The sequence below is a fragment of the Lagopus muta genome, chromosome 34 (assembly GCF_023343835.1).
Source record: "Lagopus muta isolate bLagMut1 chromosome 34, bLagMut1 primary, whole genome shotgun sequence".
Taxonomy (NCBI): domain Eukaryota; kingdom Metazoa; phylum Chordata; class Aves; order Galliformes; family Phasianidae; genus Lagopus; species Lagopus muta.
In genome coordinates this window covers 398,969-422,487 of record NC_064466.1, presented here as the reverse complement: position 1 = coordinate 422,487, position 23,519 = coordinate 398,969, and the positions used below count along the sequence as shown (strand labels likewise).

At 57.0% G+C, this 23,519-nt stretch overlaps 1 protein-coding gene and 1 long non-coding RNA gene across 2 annotated transcripts in view; one reads left to right on the top strand and one right to left on the bottom strand.

Annotated features, from left to right (window-relative positions):
• Positions 1-20,631, top strand: part of PNPLA6 (patatin like phospholipase domain containing 6) — a 29,279-nt gene extending 8,648 nt beyond the window's left edge. The window contains 21 exon segments of the mRNA XM_048930083.1: positions 1,970-2,047; positions 2,170-2,375; positions 2,502-2,633; positions 2,706-2,829; positions 2,905-3,018; positions 3,671-3,746; positions 3,840-3,980; positions 4,510-4,573; positions 4,643-4,811; positions 10,283-10,465; positions 10,544-10,662; positions 11,434-11,590; positions 11,897-12,013; positions 12,109-12,178; positions 13,453-13,569; positions 14,949-15,097; positions 15,167-15,319; positions 16,085-16,201; positions 16,651-16,747; positions 16,846-16,955; positions 20,200-20,631. Coding sequence (XP_048786040.1) covers positions 1,970-2,047; positions 2,170-2,375; positions 2,502-2,633; positions 2,706-2,829; positions 2,905-3,018; positions 3,671-3,746; positions 3,840-3,980; positions 4,510-4,573; positions 4,643-4,811; positions 10,283-10,465; positions 10,544-10,662; positions 11,434-11,590; positions 11,897-12,013; positions 12,109-12,178; positions 13,453-13,569; positions 14,949-15,097; positions 15,167-15,319; positions 16,085-16,201; positions 16,651-16,747; positions 16,846-16,955; positions 20,200-20,265 — 2,559 coding nt within the window. The 3' untranslated portion in view covers positions 20,266-20,631.
• Positions 20,632-21,019: 388 nt separating this feature from the next.
• LOC125686306 (uncharacterized) lies at positions 21,020-22,244 on the bottom strand. The gene is made up of 3 exons (XR_007373732.1): positions 22,113-22,244; positions 21,739-21,795; positions 21,020-21,177 (listed from the first exon to the last, which is right to left on the bottom strand). It is a non-coding gene; the product is annotated as an uncharacterized LOC125686306 (long non-coding RNA).
• Positions 22,245-23,519: the final 1,275 nt, after the last annotated feature.

Below are 23,519 nucleotides of genomic sequence, written 5' to 3'. Positions count from 1 at the left end.
ACGGTTCCCATCATCTCATCATAGCTTCCTATGGATTTTTCATGGCTCCTATCGCCTTGTGGTGGCTCCTATAGCTTTTCCATGGCCCCCATCGTCTCATGGTGGCTTTCTATGCCTTTTACATGGCCCCTTCACCTCATGGTGGCCCACACATGGATTTTTTGTGGTCCCATTCATCTCGTGGTGGCCCCATATGGATTTTTTATGGTTCCCATCATCTCATGGTGGCCCCCTATAGCTTTTTCATGGCTCCTATCACCTTGTGGTGGCTCCTATAGCTTTTCCATGGCCCCCATCATCTCATGGTGGCCCCCTATGCCTTTTTCATGGCCCCTTTCACCTCACAATGGCCCCACATGGATTTTTTGTGGTCCCATTCATCTCGTGGTGGCCCCATATGGATTTTTTATGGTTCCCATCATCTCATTGTGGTTTCCTATGGCTTTTTCATGGCCCCATCACCTCATGGTGGCCCCATACGGGTTTTTCATGGCCCCCATCGTCTCATGGTGGCTTTCTATGCTTTTTTCATGGCCCCTTCACCTCACAATGGCCCCACATGGATTTTTTGTGGTCCCAATCATCTCATGGTGGCCCCATATGGATTTTTTATGGTTCCCATCATCTCATGGTGGCTTCCTATGGCTTTTTCATGGCCCCCATCAACTCAAGGTGGCCCCAAATAGCTTTCCATGGCCCCCATTATCTCATGGTGGCCCCCTATGCCTTTTTCATGGCCCCTATCACCTCACAATGGCCCCACACGGATTTTTTGTGGTCCCAATCATCTCTTCATGGCTTCCTATGGATTTTTCATGGCTCCTATCACCTTGTTGTGGCCCCATGTGGCTTTTTCATGGTCCCCATCATCTCATGGTGGCCCCATTTGGCTTTCCATGGTCCCCATCGTCTCATGGTGGCCCCCTATGCCTTTTTCATGGCCCCTTTCACCTCACAATGGCCCCACATGGATTTGTTGTAGTCCCATTCATCTCGTGGTGGCCCCATATGGATTTTTTATGGTTCCCATCATCTCATCGTGGCTTCCTATGGATTTTCATGGCTCCTATCGCCTTGTGGTGGCTCCTATAGCTTTTCCATGGCCTCCATCACCTCATGGTGGCCCCATATGGCTTTTTCATGGCCCCTATCACCTCACAATGGCCCCACATGGATTTTTTGTGGTCCCAATCATCTCATGGTGGCCCCATATGGGTTTTTTATGGTTCCCATCATCTCATGGTGCCTTCCTTTGGATTTTCATGGCTCCTGTCACCTTGTGGTGGCCCCTATAGCTTTTTCATGGCCCCCATCACCTCATGGTGGCCCCCTATGCCTTTTTAATGACCCCTATCACTTCATGGTGGCCCCATATGGATTTTTTATGATTCTCATCATCTCATGGTGGCCCCCTATAGCTTTTCCATGACCCCTATCACCTTGTGGTGGCCCCTACAGCTTTTTCATGGCCTCTTCACCTCACGGTGGCCCTACATGGATTTTTTATGGTTCCCATCATCTGGTTCCCATCATCTCATGGTGGCTCCATATGGCTTTTTCATGGTCCCTTTCACCTTATAGTGGCCCCACATGGATTTTCTGTGGTCCCAGTCATCTCGTGGTGGCCCCATATGGATTTTTTACAGGTCCCATCATCTCATGCTGGTTTCCTATGGCTTTTCCATGGCTCCTATCACCTTCTGGTGGCCCTCCATGGCTTTTTCATGGCCTCTTCATCTCATGGTGACCCCACATGGATTTTTTATGGTTCCCATCATCTCATGGTGGCCCCCTATGGCTTTTTCATGGCTCCTATCACCTCGTGGTGGCCCCATATGGATTTTTTACAGGTCCCATCATCTCATGCTGGTTTCCTATGGCTTTTCCCTTGCTCCTATCACCTTGTGGTGGCCCTCCATGTCTTTTTCATGGCCCCCATCACCTTTTGTGACACCCTTCTTTCTCCCAGGACCCTTCTCTTCTCAACAACCGCGTCTTGCTTCACCACGCCAAAGCTGGGACAGTTATTGCCCGTCAAGGGGACCAAGTAGGTCTGGGTTTTGGGGGAATGGCGCAGCGCCTTGCTCCCCTTGCCCCATGTTTCCATGGGGAGCTGCTCCTCCTGCCTCTGCCCTGTGAGTCCTGGCTGATGGGGCGCTGTTCTGGCAGGACGTGAGCCTCCACTTTGTGCTGTGGGGCTGCCTGCACGTCTACCAGAGGATGATCGACAAGGCCGAGGACGTCTGCCTCTTCCTGACGCAGCCTGGGGAGATGGTGGGGCAGCTGGCCGTGCTCACCGGGGAGCCCCTCATCTTCACCATCAAGGCCAACCGCGACTGCACCTTCCTCAAGATCTCCAAGTCGGACTTCTACGAGTGAGTGCCGACGAAGAGCAGGGGGGGGATTTGGGGCAGCGTTTCGGATCCGGCGACGGGGCTCAGCACCTATGGTGGCACTTGCTGGGGTCGCCGCCACGTCCCCCAGCTGCTGTCGGTCCGTAGGATCATGCGGGAGCAGCCCAGCGTGGTGCTGAGCGTCGCCCACACCGTGGTCACCCGCATGTCGCCCTTCGTGCGCCAAATGGACTTCGCCATCGATTGGATGGCGGTGGAAGCCGGCCGGGCTCTCTACAGGTGGGTGACCCACACTTGTGGCTGGACGAGGACCCAACCCCGGGGGGCTGACGTCCCCTTCGGTGTCCCCAGGCAGGGTGACAAGTCGGACTGCACCTACATCGCGCTCAACGGGCGGCTCCGCTCCGTCATCCAGAAGGGCAGCGGCAAAAAGGAGCTGATTGGGGAATACGGCCGCGGGGATCTGATCGGCGTGGTGAGAGCCCTGCTGGGCCGGGGCTGGGACGCGGCGTCTCGGCGTTTCGTCTGATCTACGTGCCGTCACCTCCAGGTGGAAGCGCTCACCCGGCAGCCCCGTGCCACCACGGTGCACGCAGTGCGGGATACGGAGCTGGCCAAGCTGCCCGAAGGCACCTTGAACAACATCAAGCGTCGGTACCCTCAGGTACAGCTGAAATCTTGCCCTGCTCTGGGAGAAAACTGGGTTGTGCTGGGAGTCCCGACTGCATCCCCGCAGTTGCTTGGGTTACTGGGATGGATCTCAACCTGAAACGGGGAAGGACTGAGCCCTGTAAAGCCACAATGCCTCACCGACATCGAAATGTAGGATATTTTAGAGGTTGGAGAGATGCTGCAGCACAGCAGAGGCGTGTAGGTGACTGCAGTGTGAAGGTGGTAACGGTGCGGTGGTGATGGCAGCGGTGGCCGTGGGGTGGAGGTGATGATGGTTCTGCATCGTTGGTGGCAACGGCCGTGGTTTGGTGGTGTCCACGGCTCCATCCTGCTGCAGTCTGGAGACCAGCCGTGTTGGTGATGCTCGTCCCGGGGTCTGTGCATCCTTCTTTGGGGAAGGAGCTCGTCCAACATCCCGGCTTGTGGCTCTGATGCTCGTTAAATCCATCTTAAAGAATTAAAGTAATGGTTAAGGCTGTTGGGGGAGAAAGATCAGCGCCCTTCAGGGATGTTCTCTGAGATCCCCGAGGAGCTGTGGGAGTCGTGTCAGCGCCACGGAGCGAGACCAGAAGGGCATCCCATGTGCGTTTTGGGGTGCTGTCATGTCTCTGGCTCAGCGACCTGTCCTGATGGCTGTCCCACAGGTTGTCACCCGTCTCATCCACCTCCTGAGCCAAAAGATCTTGGGAAACCTCCAGCAGCTCCGTGGCCCCTTCGCAGGTGGGTCCCCAAGGGGACAACGAGGACAAGGTGACGAGGGGCTGCCCTTCTGTGAAGCACCACATCACACCTCTGAGGCATCTTCTCTTGCAGGCTCTGGTTTGGGCATGGCCTCCAGCTCGGAGCCCACCAACCCCACCAGCAACCTGTCAACGGTGGCGGTGCTGCCGGTGTGCGACGACGTGCCCACGGCTGCCTTCACCTTGGAGCTCAAGCACGCACTGAATGCCATCGGTGAGTGATGGCGTGGTGGTGACCGCAGCCTCACCGCTCAGTGGTGGCCGTGGAGTAGAGATGGCCGTGGTTCTGTGTCACGATGGTGACCGTGGCACAGCTGTGACCACAGCCCTGTGAGATGCCAGTGGTCGTGGCTCGTGGTGACTGGAAGCCCAAGGCATTGCGGTGGCCATGCAATGGTGGCAATAGTGGCGAGGGGAATCCTCATGGTGCGGCAGTGACCACGCAGATATGGTGGTGATGGCTACCAGGTGGCTCCGTGGTGGCCATGTGATGGTGTTGACAGTGGCTTGGTGGTGACTGGAGCGCCACGGCATGCTTGGTGGCCACGCAACAGTGCTGACCATGGCTTGGTGTTGTCTGGAGCCCCACGGCATGCTTGGTGGCCACAGACGATGGCAACCATGTCAAGGTGGTGCCCAGAGCCCTGTAGCGTTGTGGCGGCCACACAAAGAGTGACAACTGTGGTTTGGTGGTGACCACAGCCACGTGATGCTGTGGTTGATGACATCCCCACCTCCCCCAGGTCCCACGCTGGTCCTCACCAGCGACATCATCCGTGCCCGACTCGGCTCCTCGGCGCTGGACAGGTAACTGTCAGCAGGAGGGGCATCACCGGTGCCCCAGCGCCGTGCCATCGTTCTCCTCCATCCCGTTAGCATCCACGAGTATCGTCTGTCAGGCTGGCTGGCCCAGCAGGAGGACATCCATCGCATCGTGCTCTACCAGACTGACTGCACTCTGACGCCGTGGACCGTGCGCTGCATCCGGCAGGCAGACTGCATCCTCATCGTCGGGCTGGGGGACCAGGAGCCGGCGCTGGGAGAGGTGAGGGATGTGCGGGGAGGTGGACGTGGCAGGGGCAGCTCAGCTTCAAACGGAGCGGATGTGATGTGGACAATGCGGTGCTGCGTGGGTAACGAAGACGGGCGGCCCAACAGCAAACGAGTGGACGTGGGCTGGCAGCACGGTGACAAACGGGGTGGATGTGATGTGGAACACAATGATAAAGGGGGTGGATATGGTAGGAACAAGTCAGTGACAAATGGGGTGGACATGGCATGGAAAACCTAATGCCAAATGGGGTGGACATGGTGTGGAACCCAATGATAAATGGGGTGTATATGGCATGGAAAACCCAATGATAAATGGGGTGGACATAGCATGGAAAACCTAATGCCAAATGGGGTGGACATGGTGTGGAACCCAATGATAAATGGGGTGTATATGGCATGGAAAAGCCAATGATAAATGGGGTGGACATGGCATGAAAACCCAACTCCAAATGGGTGGAATTGGTAGAAACAACCCAGTGCCAAATGGGTGGACATGGTGTGGCAATGTAATTCCAGATGGGTGGACATGGATGGAAAACCCAGTGCCAAATAGGGTGGACATGATGTGGAACCCAATGCTAAATGGGGTGGACGTGGCAGGAACAACCTAGTGCCAAATGGGGTGGATATGGCATGAACAACCCAATGATAAATGGGGTGGACATGATGGGGCAATCCAGTGCCAAATGGGTGGACATGGTGTGGAACCCAGTGCCAAATGGGTGGACATGATAGGAACAACTCAGTGACAAATGGGGTGGACATGGCATGGACAACACAATGGGAAATGGGGTGGACGTAGTAGGAACAACCCAATGCCAAATAGGGTGGACATGATGTGGAAACAATGATAAATGGGGTGGATGTGGCAGGAGCAACCTAGTGCCAAATGGGGTGGATATGGCACGGACAACACAGTGGGAAATGGGGTGGACATGATGTGGAACCCAGTGCCAAATGGGTGGACGTGGCATGGAAAACCTAATGCCAAATGAGTGGACATGGTGTGGCAACCTAATTCCAAATGGGTGGCCATGGCAGGAATGACCCAGTGACAAATGGGGTGGGCATGGCATGGAAAACCCCAATGATAAATGGGGTGGATGTGGTAGGAACAACCCAATGCCAAATGGGGTGGACATGATGGGGCAATCCAGTGCCAAATGGGTGGACATGGTGTGGCAATGTAATTCCAGATGGGTGGACATGGATGGAAAACCCAATGCCAAATGGGGTGGACGTGATGTGGAACCCAATGATAAATGGGGTGGATATGGCATGAAAACCCAATGACAAATGGGTGGACATGGTAGAAACAACCCAGTGCCAAATGAGGTGGACATCATGTGGAACCCAATGCCAAATGGGTGGACGTGGCAGGAGCAACCCAGTGACAAATGGGGTGGATGTGGTGTGGAACCCAATGATAAATGGGGTGTATATGGCATGAAAACCCAACTCCAAATGGGTGGAATTGGTAGAAACAACCCAGTGCCAAATGGGGTGGACATGGCAGGAACAACCAAGTGCCAAATGGGTGGACATGGTGTGGCAACGGAATTCCAAATGGGTGGACATGGATGGAAAACCCAATGCCAGATGGGGTGGACGTGGTGTGGAACCCAATGATAAATGGGGTGGATATGGCATGGAAAAGCCAATGATAAATGGGGTGGACATGGCATGAAAACCCAATGATAAATGGGTGGACGTGGCAGGAACAACCCAGTGACAAATGGGGTGGACGTGGTGTGGAACCCAATGATAAATGGGGTGGAAGTGGCAGGAGCAAATGGGGTGGATATGGCATGGACAACACAGTGGGAAATGGGGTGGACATGATGTGGAACCCAGTGCCAAATGGGTGGACATGATAGGAACAACCCAATGCCAAATGGGGTGGACATGGCATGGAAAACCCCAATGATAAATGGGGTGGACATGGTAGGAACAACTTAGTGACAAATGGGGTGGACGTGATGGGGCAACATAATTCCAAATGGGTGGACATGGATGGAAAACCCAATGCCAAATGGGGTGGACATGATGTGGAACCCAATGATAAATGGGGTGGACATGGCATGAAAACCTAATGACAAATGGATGGAAATGGTAGAAACAACCCAATGCCAAATGGGGTGGACATGATGTGGAACCCAATGATAAATGGGGTGGACATGGCATGAAAAGCCAATGACAAATGGATGGAAATGGTAGAAACAACCCAATGATAAATGGGGTGGACATGGTGTGGAACCCAATGCCAAACGGGGTGGACACGGTAGGAACAACCTAGTGCCAAATGGGGTGGACATGATGTGGAAGCCAATTCCAAATGGATCGACATGGCATGGAAAACCCAATGCCAAATGGGGTGGACATGATGTGGAACCCAGTGATAAATGGGTGGACGTGGTAGGAATGACCCAATAATAAATGGGGTGGACATGAATGGGGCAACCTGGTGCCAAATGGGATGGACATGGCAGGAACAACTTAGTGACAAATGGGGTGGATATAATGGGGCAACTTAATTCCAAATGGGTGGACATGGATGGAAAACCCAGTGCCAAACGGGGTGGACATGGCAGGAACAACACAATGGGAAATGGGGTGGACACGATGTGGAACCCAATGCCAAATGGGTGGACGTGGCATGGAAAACCTAATGCCAAATGAGTGGACATGGTGTGGCAACCTAATTCCAAATGGGTGGACATGGCAGGAATGACCCAGTGACAAATGGGGTGGGCATGGCATGGAAAACCCCAATGATAAATGGGGTGGACGTGGTAGGAACAACCCAATGCCAAATGGGGTGGACATGATGGGGCAATCCAGTGCCAAATGGGTGGACATGGTGTGGCAATGTAATTCCAAATGGGTGGACATGGATGGAAAACCCAATGCCAGATGGGGTGGACGTGGTGTGGAACCCAATGATAAATGGGGTGGATATGGCATGGAAAAGCCAATGATAAATGGGGTGGACATGGCATGAAAACCCAATGACAAATGGTTGGAAATGGTAGAAACAACCCAGTGTCAAGTGGGGTGGACATGATGTGGAACCCAATGATAAATGGGGTGGAAGTGGCAGTAGCAAATGGGGTGGATATGGCATGGACGACACAGTGGGAAATGGGGTGGACATGATGTGGAACCCAGTGCCAAATGGGTGGACATGATAGGAACAACCCAATGCCAAATGGGGTGGACATGGCATGGAAAACCCCAATGATAAATGGGGTGGACATGGTAGGAACAACTTAGTGACAAATGGGGTGGACGTGATGGGGCAACATAATTCCAAATGGGTGGACATGGATGGAAAACCTAATGCCAAATGGGGTGGACATGATGTGGAACCCAATGATAAATGGGGTGGACATGGCATGAAAACCTAATGACAAATGGATGGAAATGGTAGAAACAACCCAATGCCAAATGGGGTGGACATGGTGTGGAACCCAATGCCAAACGGGGTGGACACGGTAGGAACAACCTAGTGCCAAATGGGGTGGACATGATGTGGAAGCCAATTCCAAATGGGTGGACATGGCATGGAAAACCCAATGCCAAATGGGGTGGACATGATGTGGAACCCAGTGATAAATGGGTGGACGTGGTAGGAATGACCCAATAATAAATGGGGTGGACATGGATGGGGCAACCTGGTGCCAAATGGGATGGACATGGCAGGAACAACTTAGTGACAAATGGTGTGGATATAATGGGGCAACTTAATTCCAAATGGGTGGACATGGATGGAAAACCCAGTGCCAAACGGGGTGGACATGGCAGGAACAACACAATGGGAAATGGGGTGGACACGATGTGGAACCCAGTGCCAAATGGGTGGACGTGGCATGGAAAACCTAATTCCAAATGAGTGGACATGGTGTGGCAACCTAATTCCAAATGGGTGGACATGGCAGGAATGACCCAGTGACAAATGGGGTGGGCATGGCATGGAAAACCCCAATGATGAATGGGGTGGACGTGGTAGGAACAACCCGATGCCAAATGGGGTGGACATGATGGGGCAATCCAGTGCCAAATGGGTGGACGTGGTGTGGCAACGTAATTCCAAATGGGTGGACATGGATGGAAAACCCAATGCCAGATGGGGTGGACGTGGTGTGGAACCCAATGATAAATGGGGTGGATATGGCATGGAAAAGCCAATGATAAATGGGGTGGACATGGCATGAAAACCCAATGACAAATGGTTGGAAATGGTAGAAACAACCCAGTGTCAAGTGGGGTGGACATGATGTGGAACCCAATGATAAATGGGGTGGAAGTGGCAGTAGCAAATGGGGTGGATATGGCATGGACAACACAGTGGGAAATGGGGTGGACATGATGTGGAACCCAGTGCCAAATGGGTGGACATGATAGGAACAACCCAGTGACAAATGGGGTGGACATGGCATGGAAAACCCCAATGATAAATGGGGTGGACATGGTAGGAACAACTTAGTGACAAATGGGGTGGACGTGATGGGGCAACATAATTCCAAATGGGTGGACATGGATGGAAAACCTAATGCCAAATGGGGTGGACATGATGTGGAACCCAATGATAAATGGGGTGGACATGGCATGAAAAGCCAATGACAAATGGATGGAAATGGTAGAAACAACCCAATGATAAATGGGGTGGACATGGTGTGGAACCCAATGCCAAACGGGGTGGACACGGTAGGAACAACCTAGTGCCAAATGGGGTGGACATGATGTGGAACCCAGTGATAAATGGGTGGACGTGGTAGGAATGACCCAATAATAAATGGGGTGGACATGAATGGGGCAACCTGGTGCCAAATGGGATGGACATGGCAGGAACAACTTAGTGACAAATGGGGTGGATATAATGGGGCAACTTAATTCCAAATGGGTGGACATGGATGGAAAACCCAGTGCCAAATGGGTGGACATGGCAGGAACAACACAATGGGAAATGGGGTGGACACGATGTGGAACCCAATGCCAAATGGGTGGACGTGGTAGGAACGACCCAATAATAAATGGGGTGGACATGGATGGGGCAACCTGGTGCCAAATGGGATGGACATGGCAGGAACAACCCAATGCCAAATGGAATGGACATAATGGGGCAACCCAACTCCAAATGGGTGGACATGGATGGAAAACCCAGTGCCAAACGGGGTGGACATGGCAGGAACAACACAATGGGAAATGGGGTGGACATGATGTGGAACCCAGTGCCAAATGGGCGGACGTGGTAGGAACAACCCAATGATAAATGGGGTGGACATGATGGGGCAACCCGGTGCCAAATGAGATGGACATGGCACAGACAACCCAATTCCAAAGGGGTGGACGTGGCAGGAACAACCCAGTGCCCAATGGTGGCCATGGCACGGACAACCCAATGCAGAACGGGGCAGACGTGACGTGCTCAACCCACGACCAAGCTGCTGGTGTTTTCCACAGCTGGAGCAGATGCTGGAGAACACAGCGGTGCGTGCATTGAAGCAGTTGGTCCTCCTGCACCGTGAGGACGGTCCCAGCCCATCGCGCACCGTTGAGTGGCTCAACATGCGGAGCTGGTGCTCGGGTCACCTGCACATCAAGTGTCCGCGCCGCGTCTTCTCCCGACGCAGCCCCGCCAAGCTGGTAGGTGCCACCGTGTCCCCAACCCCAGCGTCCCCCTGCCTCTGCTGCCATCATCACTGCTTGTTTTCCATCCCCAAGCGAGAGATGTACGAGAAGGTGTTCGCCAAGAGCGCCGATCGGCACAGCGACTTCTCCCGCCTGGCGCGGGGGCTCACCGGGAACACCATCGCCCTCGTGCTGGGTGGTGGAGGAGCCAGGTGGGTGCATCGTATGGCGGGATGGGGGAGCCAGGGGTTGGCTGAAGAAAGATGGGGAGCTGTTGGGGAAGGGTTGAAGGAGCCACGAAGACGATCAGGGGCTGCAGCAGCTCCCTGTGAGGACAGGTTGAGGGAGCTGGGCTGGAGGGGGAGGAAGAGGAGGAGGAGGAAGGAGGAGGAATAGAAGAGGGAGAGGGAGAGGAAGAGGGAAGAAGTTGAGGAAGGGGAGAAAGAAGGAGGGAGAGGAGGAAAGAGGAGAAAGAGAGGAGCAGGAGAGGAGGGAGAAGGAAGGAGAAAGAGTGCCAGGTGGCCAAGAGTCCCAGGTGAAGAGTGGCAGCTCCCCCCACCAGCATGGGCTCGGAGAAGAGGAGCTGGGGGCGAGCGCATTGCAGCCTGCAGCGCCCGAAGGGAGCCTGCAGCCAGGAGGGGAGTCAGCTCTTGGCAAGGGGAGACGGCAGCAGGACGGGGAACGGCTGGGAGCTGAGGGAGGGCAGCTGGAGGCTGGAAGTGCTGTGCTGTGAGAGCGGGGAGGGGCTGAACAGAGGGGCTGCGATGCCCCGTCCGTCCCTGGAGGCGTTCGGGGCCGTTGAAGGGGCCCTGGGCAGCCTGGGCTGCTGTGAGACGTGGAGGTCGGTGGCCCTGCATTGGCGGGGGGTTGGAGCTCCGTCATCCTTCATCCTCCCGACCCAAACGACTCCGACTGACCCGTGACGCTGCTGACCCCTCTCATCCCTCTTCCTTTCTCCCGCCCCATCTCCTCTCCTCCCCCAGGGGCTGCTCCCACATCGGGGTGATCAAGGCGATGGAGGAGGCGGGGATCCCCATCGACATGGTTGGTGGCACCTCCATCGGCTCCTTCATCGGCGCGCTGTACGCCGAGGAGCGCAGCGCTGTGCGCACCAAGCAGCGGGCGCGGGAGTGGGCCAAGGTGGGTGCCATCCCCAGCTGCCGCTGCTTCTTTTTCTTCCTCTTCTTCCTCTTTTCCTTCTCCCTTCTCTCAATTTTCTTCCTTTCTTCTTCCTTCTGCTCCTCCTCTCCTTCCTCCTCCTCTTTCTCCTCCATCTTCTCCTTCCTCCTCCTCGTCCTCCACTTTTCTCCACTTTCTCCTCCTCCTCTCTCCTCTTTCTTCCTCTCCCTCCTTCTTTCTCCCCTTCCTCAACTTCTTCCCTCTTCCTCTCCCTCTGCCTCCTTCTAATCCTCCTCCTTTCTCCTCCTCCTCTTCCTCCCCTTCCAGCGCATGAATTCGGTGTTTGCGACCGTCCTGGACCTCACCTACCCCATCACCTCCATGTTTTCGGGCTCAGCCTTCAACGCCAGCATCCACAAAGTTTTCCAGGACAAGCAGATCGAGGTGGGCTGCACCCCAATCTGGGGTCCCAGCTGTCTCCCCCTCACCTCCGCCACCACTGTCCTCACGGTGTCACCCACCTCGTCTCGTCCCCGCAGGACCTTTGGCTTCCCTACTTCAACGTCACGACAGACATCACAGCCTCAGCCATGCGGGTGCACACAGATGGTAAGAGCCACCCCAGGGAACTGGGGACGCTCTACGGCACCAATTTACCTCTTCACTGGCACCCCAAAAACGTCACTGTCACCTGGACGCAGGTGGTGTCCCAGTGCTGGTTGACCAGCAAAGCTCGGCTCCACACCAGAGCCTGGCAATTCCCCATGTCCCACGTGGGGACGGGGACACAACTGGGGATGCAGAGCTGCAACCCACCCCAGCACGCGCATCTCCTAACACCTCTGCTCCACACTAACCCCAGTAACCCTCACTCACAGCATGGGGGTGTGGGGCTGAACTGCCGGGGGCACCGCAGGGAGGGGGCAGTGGGGATAATAAACGTGGTGGCGGTGAAGGGGAGGGAAGGATGGGGACAACATGGTGACGGTGGTGGAGATGTCACGATGATGACGGGGTGCTGCCGGTGGGGGCATCGCGATGATGGCAGTTTGGTGGCGGCAGTGCGGTGGCGCCGGGTGCGTCGGGACGGCGCGGGGCCACGAGCTGACGGTGGCGGGGGCTGCGCGGTGATGGGGACGATGCGGTGGCTGCCCCTCATCCTTGCCTGGTTCCAGAGCTCACCTGGGACATTGAGCCGTCCACGGGGCCAACGCGGTGGCTTGTAGGCAGCCTGGCTTTCTCTCCCCAGCCTCTCCTCTAACGCCATCTAATCCCCGCTCACCGCCCCTAACCCTTCCCGAGCCCTGACCCTTCCCCAGCCCGGCTTGAACAGAGCGCTTTACCCCCTCCACGCCTCTCTCCTGATGCTGAAATGGCACCAGCAGCCCCGGGGCTCTGTGCCCATCCCGTCCCCCCCTGTGCCCGTGACCGTTCCTCTCCCTCTGGCAGGCAGCCTTTGGCGTTACATCCGAGCCAGTGCCTCCTATCCCCCCTACCTGCCTCCGCTCTGCGACCCCAAGGACAGCCACTGCCTCGTGGACGGCTGCTATGTTAACAATGTCCCAGGTCAGCATCTCCCCTCTCCCGGGGTCACCGGCTCCCCTCCAGAAACGCTCCTTTTTTGTTTTCTTTTCTTTTCTTTTCTTTTGTTTCCTCAAGAAAAACAAAACCAACCACCCAACCAACCACAAAAAAAAAATCACGCGTATCCCATTGCAGTTGGAGCTTTGCAAACGGCCCCTCTGCCACCCATGGGTGCCCACCGGACCCCCGTGGGGTGCAGACATCCCTGGGCAAGGGCAGGGGTGAGGGGCAGCCCCCTGGGGGGCTCAGGCAGGCGCGGGGCGAGCCGTGCTCACTGCATTTGTTCCCCGCCGGCGCAGGCTCGCTCTGGCGGTACGTGCGAGCCAGCATGACCCTATCTGGGTACCTGCCACCCCTCTGCGACCCCAAGGACGGCAACTTGCTGATGGACGGGGGTTACATCAACAACCTGCCAGGCAAGTAGCATCCCACCGCCCTCACCGGCTCCGGTCCCGGTGCAGAGCAGTTGGGTTGGGGCCACGCGGCCACCAGGGGATGGGGCTTCAGTGCTCTTCGAGCTCCCATCGAGGCTGGATTTGGGCCGTCCAGCTCGGTTCTGAGTCGCCTGTTGGTTTTTCCAGTGCTGGCTGCCCTCTTGGGGCATCTTCTTCCTGTGCGAAAGGCGTCCGTCCGTGGTGACCGGGTCCAGCCCAAGCGGTGGGCAGCTGGGTTGGGGCCACGCAGCCACCACAGGATGGGGCTTCAATGCTCTTTGGGGCAACGCAGGCTGGATTTGGGCCGTCCCACCTAGTCCTCACTTGCCTGTTTGTGTCTTCAGTGTCGGGTGCCCTCTTGGGGGCATCTTCATCCTCGCCCCCGTGCAAATGGTGCCCATCCATCTTGCACTGGGTCTTGTCGGCCTCTGCTTCCAAGGATACCTTCATGTTTCTTGGCATACGGGATGCAGCCCTTCATCCTGCATCTCCTCTTAGCGATAGGCGTCCTCTCGTCGCCCTCCACGCACAAAAAACACCCCTCCATGTTGCACCATCTCTTGGTGTCCTTGGCACCGGGTGCTCTCCTGCACTTCCATCCAGCTTGCGTCCTCCTCTCCTGGTCTCCTTGGCACCGTGCGCCTTCCCTGGGCGTCTCCATCCTCCTGCATCATCCCTAGGTGTCCTCAGCACTCCCTGGGTGCCCTCTTGGGGCATCCGTGTCCTTCATATGACAAGACGTGGCCACCTATTTTCTGAACACCTCTTGATGTCTCCAGCACCAGATGCCCTTCGTGCTGTGTGTGGCATTTCCCAGCACCTCCTGGTGTCTTTGACACCACTTGTCCTCCCCGGGACGCCTCCATCCTTCACTTGCCACCTCCCTCTGTCCTACATCATCTGCTGGGTGCCCTCCTGGGGCATCTTTACTCTCCTTTACATGCAGCCATCCTGGACCGTGTTTCTCGGTGTCTTTGGCACCTTTTGGAGCGTCTCCATCCTCCTTCACATGCAAGCCAGTTTCCTCCTCGCTGCATCACCCTCTCTCGATGTCCCCAGCTCCAAGTGTCCCCTGGGGCACCTCCATCCTCCCCTTTCAACCCTTGCATCATCTCCCGGAGTCCTCAGCACCGGCTTCTTCCTGGGGTTCCTCCACATTTACAGAATTGCCTGCATCCCTCCATCCCCCCCTCCATGGGCATCGCTGCTCTGCTCCCCCCCAGCCCTCAAACCCAACACCCGTGGGGCATCGCTTGTCCCCCCGCTGGCCCCAGCATGACTTTGCCATCCGGCCCATGGCAGGGAATGGCCCTTTGCCCTGCTCCGTGCTCCTGCCAACCCGTCTCCCTCCTTCCCTGCAGCTGACATCGCTCGCAACATGGGTGCCAAGACGGTGATTGCCATCGACGTGGGCAGCCAGGACGAGACAGACCTGTGCAACTACGGGGACAGCCTGTCGGGATGGTGGCTGCTCTGGAAGCGCCTCAACCCATGGGCTGAAAAAGTCAAGGTGAGGATTAAGGGTAGACGAAGACAGCCGTGGGGGCAGAGCAGGGTGCTGAGCGCCCCGTCCTGGCAGGTGCCCGACATGGCGGAGATCCAGTCGCGCTTGGCGTACGTGTCGTGTGTGAGGCAGCTGGAGGTGGTGAAGTCCAGCTCGTACTGTGAGTACATCCGTCCCCCCATCGACCGCTTCAAGACGATGGATTTTGGCAAGTTCGATGAGATCTACGTGAGTCACAGGATCACAGAATTGTAGGGGTTGGAAGGGAGATCATCGAGTCCAACCATCGACTCCATCGGGGCGGAGGAGGCAGGCGGGGTGGCTTTGGGGCATTCAATGGGGCGGCGTGGGTTGGTGGGGTTCTTCAGCCATCGTTTGGGGTGTCCTGGTCGTTAACAGCGTGCCCCGGCCACCTCTTGAGCCCCCAGCTCGTTACCTGTGTGTCCCATCTTCAGGTTTCACCAACCAGCAATGAGTTGGGTGCCCCAAGCACCATTGAGGGCGTTTCGGCCCATCGGTTACAGTGCCCGGCTCACTGGTTTGGGTGCCCCAGCCATTAACAAGGCACAGCAGGCCGTCACTTGGGGCATCCCGGCCGTTTTTGGTGTCCCCCAGCCCCTGGCTGGGATGTCTTAGCCTTCAGTTGGGTGCCCTAGCCATCATTTGTGTGCGCTGACCGTTCATCTGGTGACAGCTATCGCCTAGGCTTGTCCACACCATCATTTGCGATGCCCAAGCCGTCAGTGGCAGCGTCCTGCCCATCATTTGAGCCATCATTCGTGGTCCCCATGTCATCATTTAAGGTTCCCCGACTGCTATTTGGGTGCCCAGGCAGAAGTTGGGTGCCCTTTGCCATTGGTTGGAATGCCCCTGCTGTGGGTTGGGATGCTCTGGCCATCAGCTGGGTACCTGGGCCATCCTTCGAGCCTCCCAAAGCCATCCTTCGTTTTACCCAAGCCACCAACGAGCCTTGGCCACACTCTCTCCCCACAGGATGTGGGTTACCAGCATGGCAAATTGGTTTTCGATGGCTGGAATCGGGGTGACATCATTGAGAAGATGGTGAAGGACCGGCGCTCGGCCGACTTCTATGAGAGCAAACGCATGGATGTGAGTCGGGTGGCAGCGGGGGCTGTGGGCAACAGGAGCTGCATGGGGAACCTGCCCCAGGGCTCCCACCCCCCTTGGGCCACTCCTCTCCATCCCGTCCCCTTCTTGTCGCTTATCCCTTCCTTGGTCCATCCTTCTGTCCCCGCTTCGCCCTCCCAGGGACATTCGGTTCCCCCCAGAGATGCTCACTTGCCCTCCCAGACATCCAACCTTCTCACCTGAGATCCTCAAGATCACTCAGATTTCTGCTGGCCCATTCAAATTCCCCAGGTCCCCAAGGACACCCCAGTCCCCCGTTGGGTCATTGAAGGGATTTCCAAGTACAAGGGACACCCAAATCGCCCTTTTCTCCCCCTCGCTCCCCTTCCGCCCCTTCATGTCCCCCCATCCTCACCCCTCTCCCATGGGGGGGGGTTTACATCTCACAGACCCCCCCTCTCCCCCCATAGGTGCTCACCTACCCCAGTGCTGGTTTCACAGACCTGGCAGAGATCATCTCCCGCATTGAGCCCGCCAAGCCCTACCCATCGGACGGACACGCGGACGGTGGGCGCCCATCTCACAGGCCGGGGCTGGGGGGGGGGATGAGGCTGCATTCAGGCCCTTAAACCCCCCCCTTTTTCCCTCCCTTCTGCTCCCATTAGAGGAGTCTGACTACCTCACCGAGTACGAAGACGAGGGGCCGGAGCTGTCGCGGGGCGAGGAGGAGGCGTTCGCCCCGACGGAGTGGCCTGGAGCTGGAGTGACAGAGGCTGTGAGTGGCCCTGGATGCAGAGACCCTCCGGAATGGGGCTGACCCTGGGCTCGGGGCTCCCGATGGTGCCCTCACCCCATGCGTGGGGGGACGTGGGGCGAGTCCTGTCCCCAGGTTGTGGAGGATCCCTGAAATGGGGTGTCCTGGGGGTTCCCCATCCCAAAATCCCCATCCTGAGGTCCCCATTCCAGTATCCCCATCCCAATATCCGCATCCCAAAATCCCCATGCCCAAATCCCCATCCTGAGATCCCCATTCCAGTGTCCCCATCCCAAAATCCCCATCCTGAGGTCCCCATTCCAGTGTCCCCATCCCAAAACCCCCATCCCAAAATCCCCATCCCAAATCCTAATTCCAAAATCCCCATCCCAATGTCCCCATTCCAGTATCCCCATCCCCAAATCCTAATCCCAAAATCCCCATCCCAAAATCCTTATCCCGATGTCCCCATCCCAATGTCTCCATCCCCAAATCCCCATTCCAGTATCCCCATCCCAAAATCCCCATCCCAACGCCCCCATCCCGGTGTCCCCATCCCAAAATCCCCAAATCCCCATCCCAATGCCCCCATCCTGAGGACCCCATCCCCAAATCCCCATCCTGATGTCCCCATTCCAGTACCCCCATCCCAACGCTCCCATCCCAAAATCCCCATCCCAATGTCCCCATTCCAGTATCCCCATCCCCAAATCCTAATCCCCAAATCCCCATCCCGAAATCCTCATCCCAACGTCCCCATCCCAATGTCTCCATCCCCAAATCCCCATTCCAGTATCCCCATCCCAAAATCCCCATCCCGATGTCCCCATCCTGAGGCCCCCATCCCAATGCCCCCATCCTGATGTCTCCATCCCAAAATCCCCATCCCAATGCCCCCATTCCAGTATCCCCATCCCAAAATCCTCATCCCAACACCCCCATCCCGCTGTCCCCATCCCAAAATCCCCATCCTGAGGTCCTCATTCCAGTATCCCCATCCCAAAATCTCCATCCCAATGTCCCCATTCCATTATCCCCATCCCCAAATCCTAATCCCCAAATCCCCATCCTGAAATCCTCATCCCAACGTCCCCATCCCAATGTCTCCATCCCCAAATCCCCATTCCAGTATCCCCATCCCAAAATCCTCATCTCAAAATCCCCATCCCAACGCCCCCATCCTGATGTCCCCAACCCAAAAATCCCAAATCCTCATCCCAATGTCCCCATTCCATTATACCCATCCCCAAATCCTAATCCCCAAATCCCCATCCCGAAATCCTCATCCCAACGTCCCCATCCCAATGTTCCCATCCCAAAATCCCCATCCCAAAATCCCCATCCTGATGTCCCCATCTTGAGACCCCCATCCCAATGCCCCCATCCTGAGGTCCCCATCCCCAAACCCCCATCCCAACATCCCCATCCTGGTGTCCCCATCCCCACATCCCTATCCAAGTGTCCCTGTCCCAGTCTCCCTGCACAAATGTCACCATCCCAGTGCCATCATCCTGGTGTCCCCAGCCCTGCGTCCCCATCCTGACATCCCAGTGTCCCTATCCTAATATCCGTGTCCTGACGTCCCCATCTTGGTATCCCTGCTCCAGTGTACCCATCTTGCTGACCCCATCCTAATGTCCCTTCCTGATGTCCCCATCCCAGTGTCCCCATCATCCTGCTGTCCTTTCCCCACTATCCCCATTCTGGAGTCCCAATTCCAGTGCCCCATTCCAGTATCCCCATCCTGAGGTCCCCATTCCAGTATCCCCATCTCCAAATCCTCATCCCAAAATCCCCATCCCAAAACCCCCATCCCAATGTCCCCATCCCAATGCCCCCATCCCAATGCCCCCATCCTGATGTCTCCATCCCAAAATCCCCATCCCAATGTCCCCATCCCAAAACCCCCATCCCGATGTCCCCATCCCAATGCCCCCATCCTGATGTCTCCATCCCAAAATCCCCATCCCAATGTCCCCATTCCATTATCCCCATCCCCAAATCCCCATCCTCAGATCCCCATTCCAGTACCCCCATCCCAACGCTCCCATCCCAAAATCCCCATCCCAAGGTCCCCATTCCAGTATCCCCATCCCAAAACCCTCATCCCAAAATCCCCATCCTGATGTCCCCATCCCCAAATCCCCATCCCAACGCCCCCATCCTGATGTCCCCCAACCCAAAAATCCCAAATCCTCATCCCAATGTCCCCATTCCATTATCCCCATCCCCAAATCCTAATCCCAAAATCCCCATCCAAAATGTCTCCATCCCCAAATCCCCATCCTGAGGTCCCCATTCCAGTATCTCCATCCCAAAACCCCCATCCCAGCGCCCCCATCCCAATGTCCCCATCCCAAAATCCCCATCCCGATGTCCCCATCCCAATGTCCCCATCCTGATGTCTCCATCCCAAAATCCCCATCCTGATGTCCCCATCCTGAGGTCCCCATTCCAGTATCCCCATCCCAAAACCCCCATCCCAGTGCCCCCATCCGATTGCCCCCATTCCCGATGTCCCCATTCCTGTATCCCCATCCTGAGGCCCCCATCCCAATGCCCCCATCCGATTGCCCCCATCCTGAGGTCCCCATCCCATTGCCCCCATCCTGAGGCCCCCATCCCAGTGCCCCCATCCAATTGCCCCCATTCCCGATGTCCCCATTCCCGATGTCCCCATCCTGAGGCCCCCATCCTGCTGTCCCCATCCCAAAACCCCCATCCCAATGCCCCCATCCCATTGTCCCCATCCCAAAACCCCCATCCCAAAACCCCCATCCCATTGCCCCCATCCCATTGCCCCCATCCCAAAACCCCCATCCCAATGCCCCCATCCCATTGCCCCCATCCCAAAACCCCCATCCCATTGCCCCCATCCCATTGCCCCCATCCCATCGCCCCCATCCCATTGCCCCCATCCCAAAACCCCCATCCCAATGCCCCCATCCCATTGCCCCCATCCCATTGCCCCCATCCCCAAATCCCCATCCCATTGCCCCCATCCCATCGCCCCCATCCCATTGCCCCCATCCCCAAATCCCCATCCCAAAACCCCCATCCCATCTCCCCCATCCCAATGCCCCCATCCCATCGCCCCCATCCCAAAACCCCCATCCCAATGCCCCCATCCCATTGCCCCCATCCCCAAACCCCCATCCCAATGCCCCCATCCCATCGCCCCCATCCCAATGCCCCCATCCCAATGCCCCCATCCCATCGCCCCCATCCCCACCCCGCTGACCCCCCATATCCCCTCTCTCCCCAGGAAGAAGAGCAGACCCTGCGGCGCCGCCCCGGCGCGGCTCAGCCCCCCTCTCCGCCCCCCACCTGAACCCTGCAGACCCTGAAGGACCCCGGCAGCCCCCGGTTGCTGCCCCCCAGCTCTACCTCCGCGCCCCGGGGCCCCCCACCCCACTTTGTGGCCGTGGCTTTGCCCCATGGCGCTCCCCACCCACCCAGCACCGTCCCCAATTCAGGGGGTCGCAGGTCCCCTCCTTTCCCCCCCCCCATCCTGCACTGTTGCACTGGCCCAAACCCCCCCTTGTCGCCGCAGGGCCGACCTCGTGGTGGCGGGGAGGAAACGACTGCTGGAGGATTTTTGTTCGGTTCTCTTCCGTTCCGTTTTGTTTCTTTGCTCGATGGTTGGTTTTGTTTTTGTTTTGTTTTGTTTTTTTAATTATTGTTATTTAAAAACGAACCCGGCGTCTGTTTGTCCGTCCAGAGCGAAAGCAGGGGGGGCAGCGGGGCAGTGAGTGACACAGGGACAGCTGGCACTGAGTGACACTGCATGGTGCAGGGACACTACAGGGTGGGGGTGACAGGGGGGGCATGGGGACAGGGACACGTGGGGAGAGCCGTGGGGACACCTGGCACCTCTGCGGCACATGGGACGGTTGGCACTGCTGTGGGACTGCCACCAGAGCCATGGGACACCGGGTGCCACTGCGGGACAGCCAGCAACATCTTGGGACTGATGTCACCACCATGGGACTGATGTCACCTCTATGGGACAAATGTCACCACTGTGGGACAGCCACCACTGTCTTGGGACTGATGTCACCACCATGGGACAGATGTCACCACTATGGGATTGGCACCAGTGCCATGGGACACCTGGCATCACCATGGGACAGCCAGCACCATCTTGGGACAGATGTCACCACTATGGGACAGCTGTCACCACCTTGGAACTGCTGCCACCACCATGGGACACCTGGTACCACTATGGGACAGTCACCACCACCTTGGGACAGATGTCACCAATATGGAACAGCTGCCACCACCTTGGGACACCTGGTACCCCTGTGGGACAGCCACCACCATCCTGGGACAAATGTCACCACTATGGAACAGCTGTCACCACCACCATGGGACAGCTGGTCCCACTGTGGGACAGCCACCACCACCATGGGACAAATGTCACCACCTAGGGACTGCCACCATCACCTGGGACAGCTGCCACCACCATGGGACACCTGGTGCCACTGTGGGACAGCCAGCACCATCTTGGGACAAGTGTCACCAATATGGGACAGCTGTCACCATCTTGGGACACCAGGCACCCCTGTGGGACAGCCTCTCCATCTTGGGACAGCTGTCACCATCTTGGGACTGCCACCAATGTCTTGGGACAGCTGTCACCACTATAGAACAGCTGCCACCACCTTGGGACAGCCACCACCACCATGGGACAGCTGGTGCCACTGTGGGACAGCCACCACTGTCTTGGGACAGATGTCACCACCATGGGATTGGCACCAGTGCCCTGGGACACCTGGCACCACTGTGGGACAGTCATCAGCACCTTGGGACTGTCACCAGTGCCATGGGACATCTGGTGCCACTGTGGGACAGTCACCACCTTGGGACAGATGTCACCAATATGGAACAGCCACCACCACCATGGGACTGCCACCAGTGCCATGGGACATCTGGTACCACTGTGGGACAGCCAGCACCATCTTGGGACTGATGTCACCACCATGGGACAGATGTCACCACTATGGGACAAATGTCACTACCATGGGACAGCCAGCAACATCTTGGGACTGATGTCACCACCTTGGAACTGCTGCCACCACCATGGGACACCTGGCATCACCATGGGACAGCCAGCACCATCTTGGGACTGTCACCAGTGCCATGGGACAGCTGGTGCCACTGTGGGACAGCCACCACTGTCTTGGGACTGATGTCACCCCTATGGGACAGCTGTCACCATCTTGGGACTGCCACCATCATCTGGGAACAGCTGTCACCACCATGGGATTGGCACCAGTGCCATAGGACACCTGGTGCCACTGTGGGACAGCCAGCACCACTATGGGACAGATGTCACCACCTTGGGACTGCCACCGGTGCCATGGGACATCTAGTGCCACTATGGGACAGCCACCACTGTCTTGGGACTGATGTCACCACCATGGGACAGCTGTCACCACTATGGGATTGGCACCAGTGCCATGGGACACCTGGCACCACTATGGGACAGCCAGCACCACCTTGGGACAGATGTCACCAATATGGAACAGCTGCCACCACCTTGGGACACCAGGCACCCCTGTGGGACAGCCTCTCCATCTTGGGACAGATGTCACCACTGTGGGACAGCCACCACCATCTTGGGACTGCCACCACTGTCTTAGGACAGCTGTCACCACTATAGGATTGGCACCAGTGCCCTGGGACACCTGGTACCACTGTGAGACAGCTGTCACCATCTTGGGACTGCCACCATCATCTGGGGACAGCTGTCACCACTATGGGATTGGCACCAGTGCCATAGGACACCTGGTGCCACTGTGGGACAGCCAGCACCATCTTGGGACTGATGTCACCAATATGGAACAGCTGTCACCACCTTGGGACTGTCACCAGTGCATCTAGTGCCACTGTGGGACAGCCACCACTGTCTTGGGACAGCTGCCACCACCATGGGACTGCCACCAGTGCCATGGGACATCTAGTGCCACTATGGGACAGCCACCACTGTCTTGGGACTGATGTCACCACCATGGGACAGATGTCACCACTATGGAACAGCCACCACCATCTTGGGACTGCCACCACCACCATGGGACACCTGGTGCCACTGTGGGACAGTCACCACCATGGGACAGATGTCACCAATATGGAACAGCTGCCACCACCTTGGGACACCAGGCACCCCTGTGGGACAGCCTCTCCATCTTGGGACAGATGTCACCACTATGGGACAGCCACCACCATCTTGGGACAGCTGTCACCACCTTGGGATTGGCACCAGTGCCATGGGACACCTGGCACCACTGTGAGACAGTCACCACCACTATGGGACAGATGTCACCACTATGGGACAGCCACCACCACCACCATGGGACACCTGGTACCACTATAGGGCAGCCACCACCTTGGGACAGCTGTCACCACTATGGGACTGCCACCATCACCTGGGAACAGTTGTCACCACTCTGGGAGAGCCACCACCGCCATGGGACATCCAGCATGGCCATGGGACAGCTGCCACCACCATGGGACACCTGGTGCCACTGTGGGACAGCCAGCACCATCTTGGGACTGCCACCACAGCCAGGGGACAACTGGCAA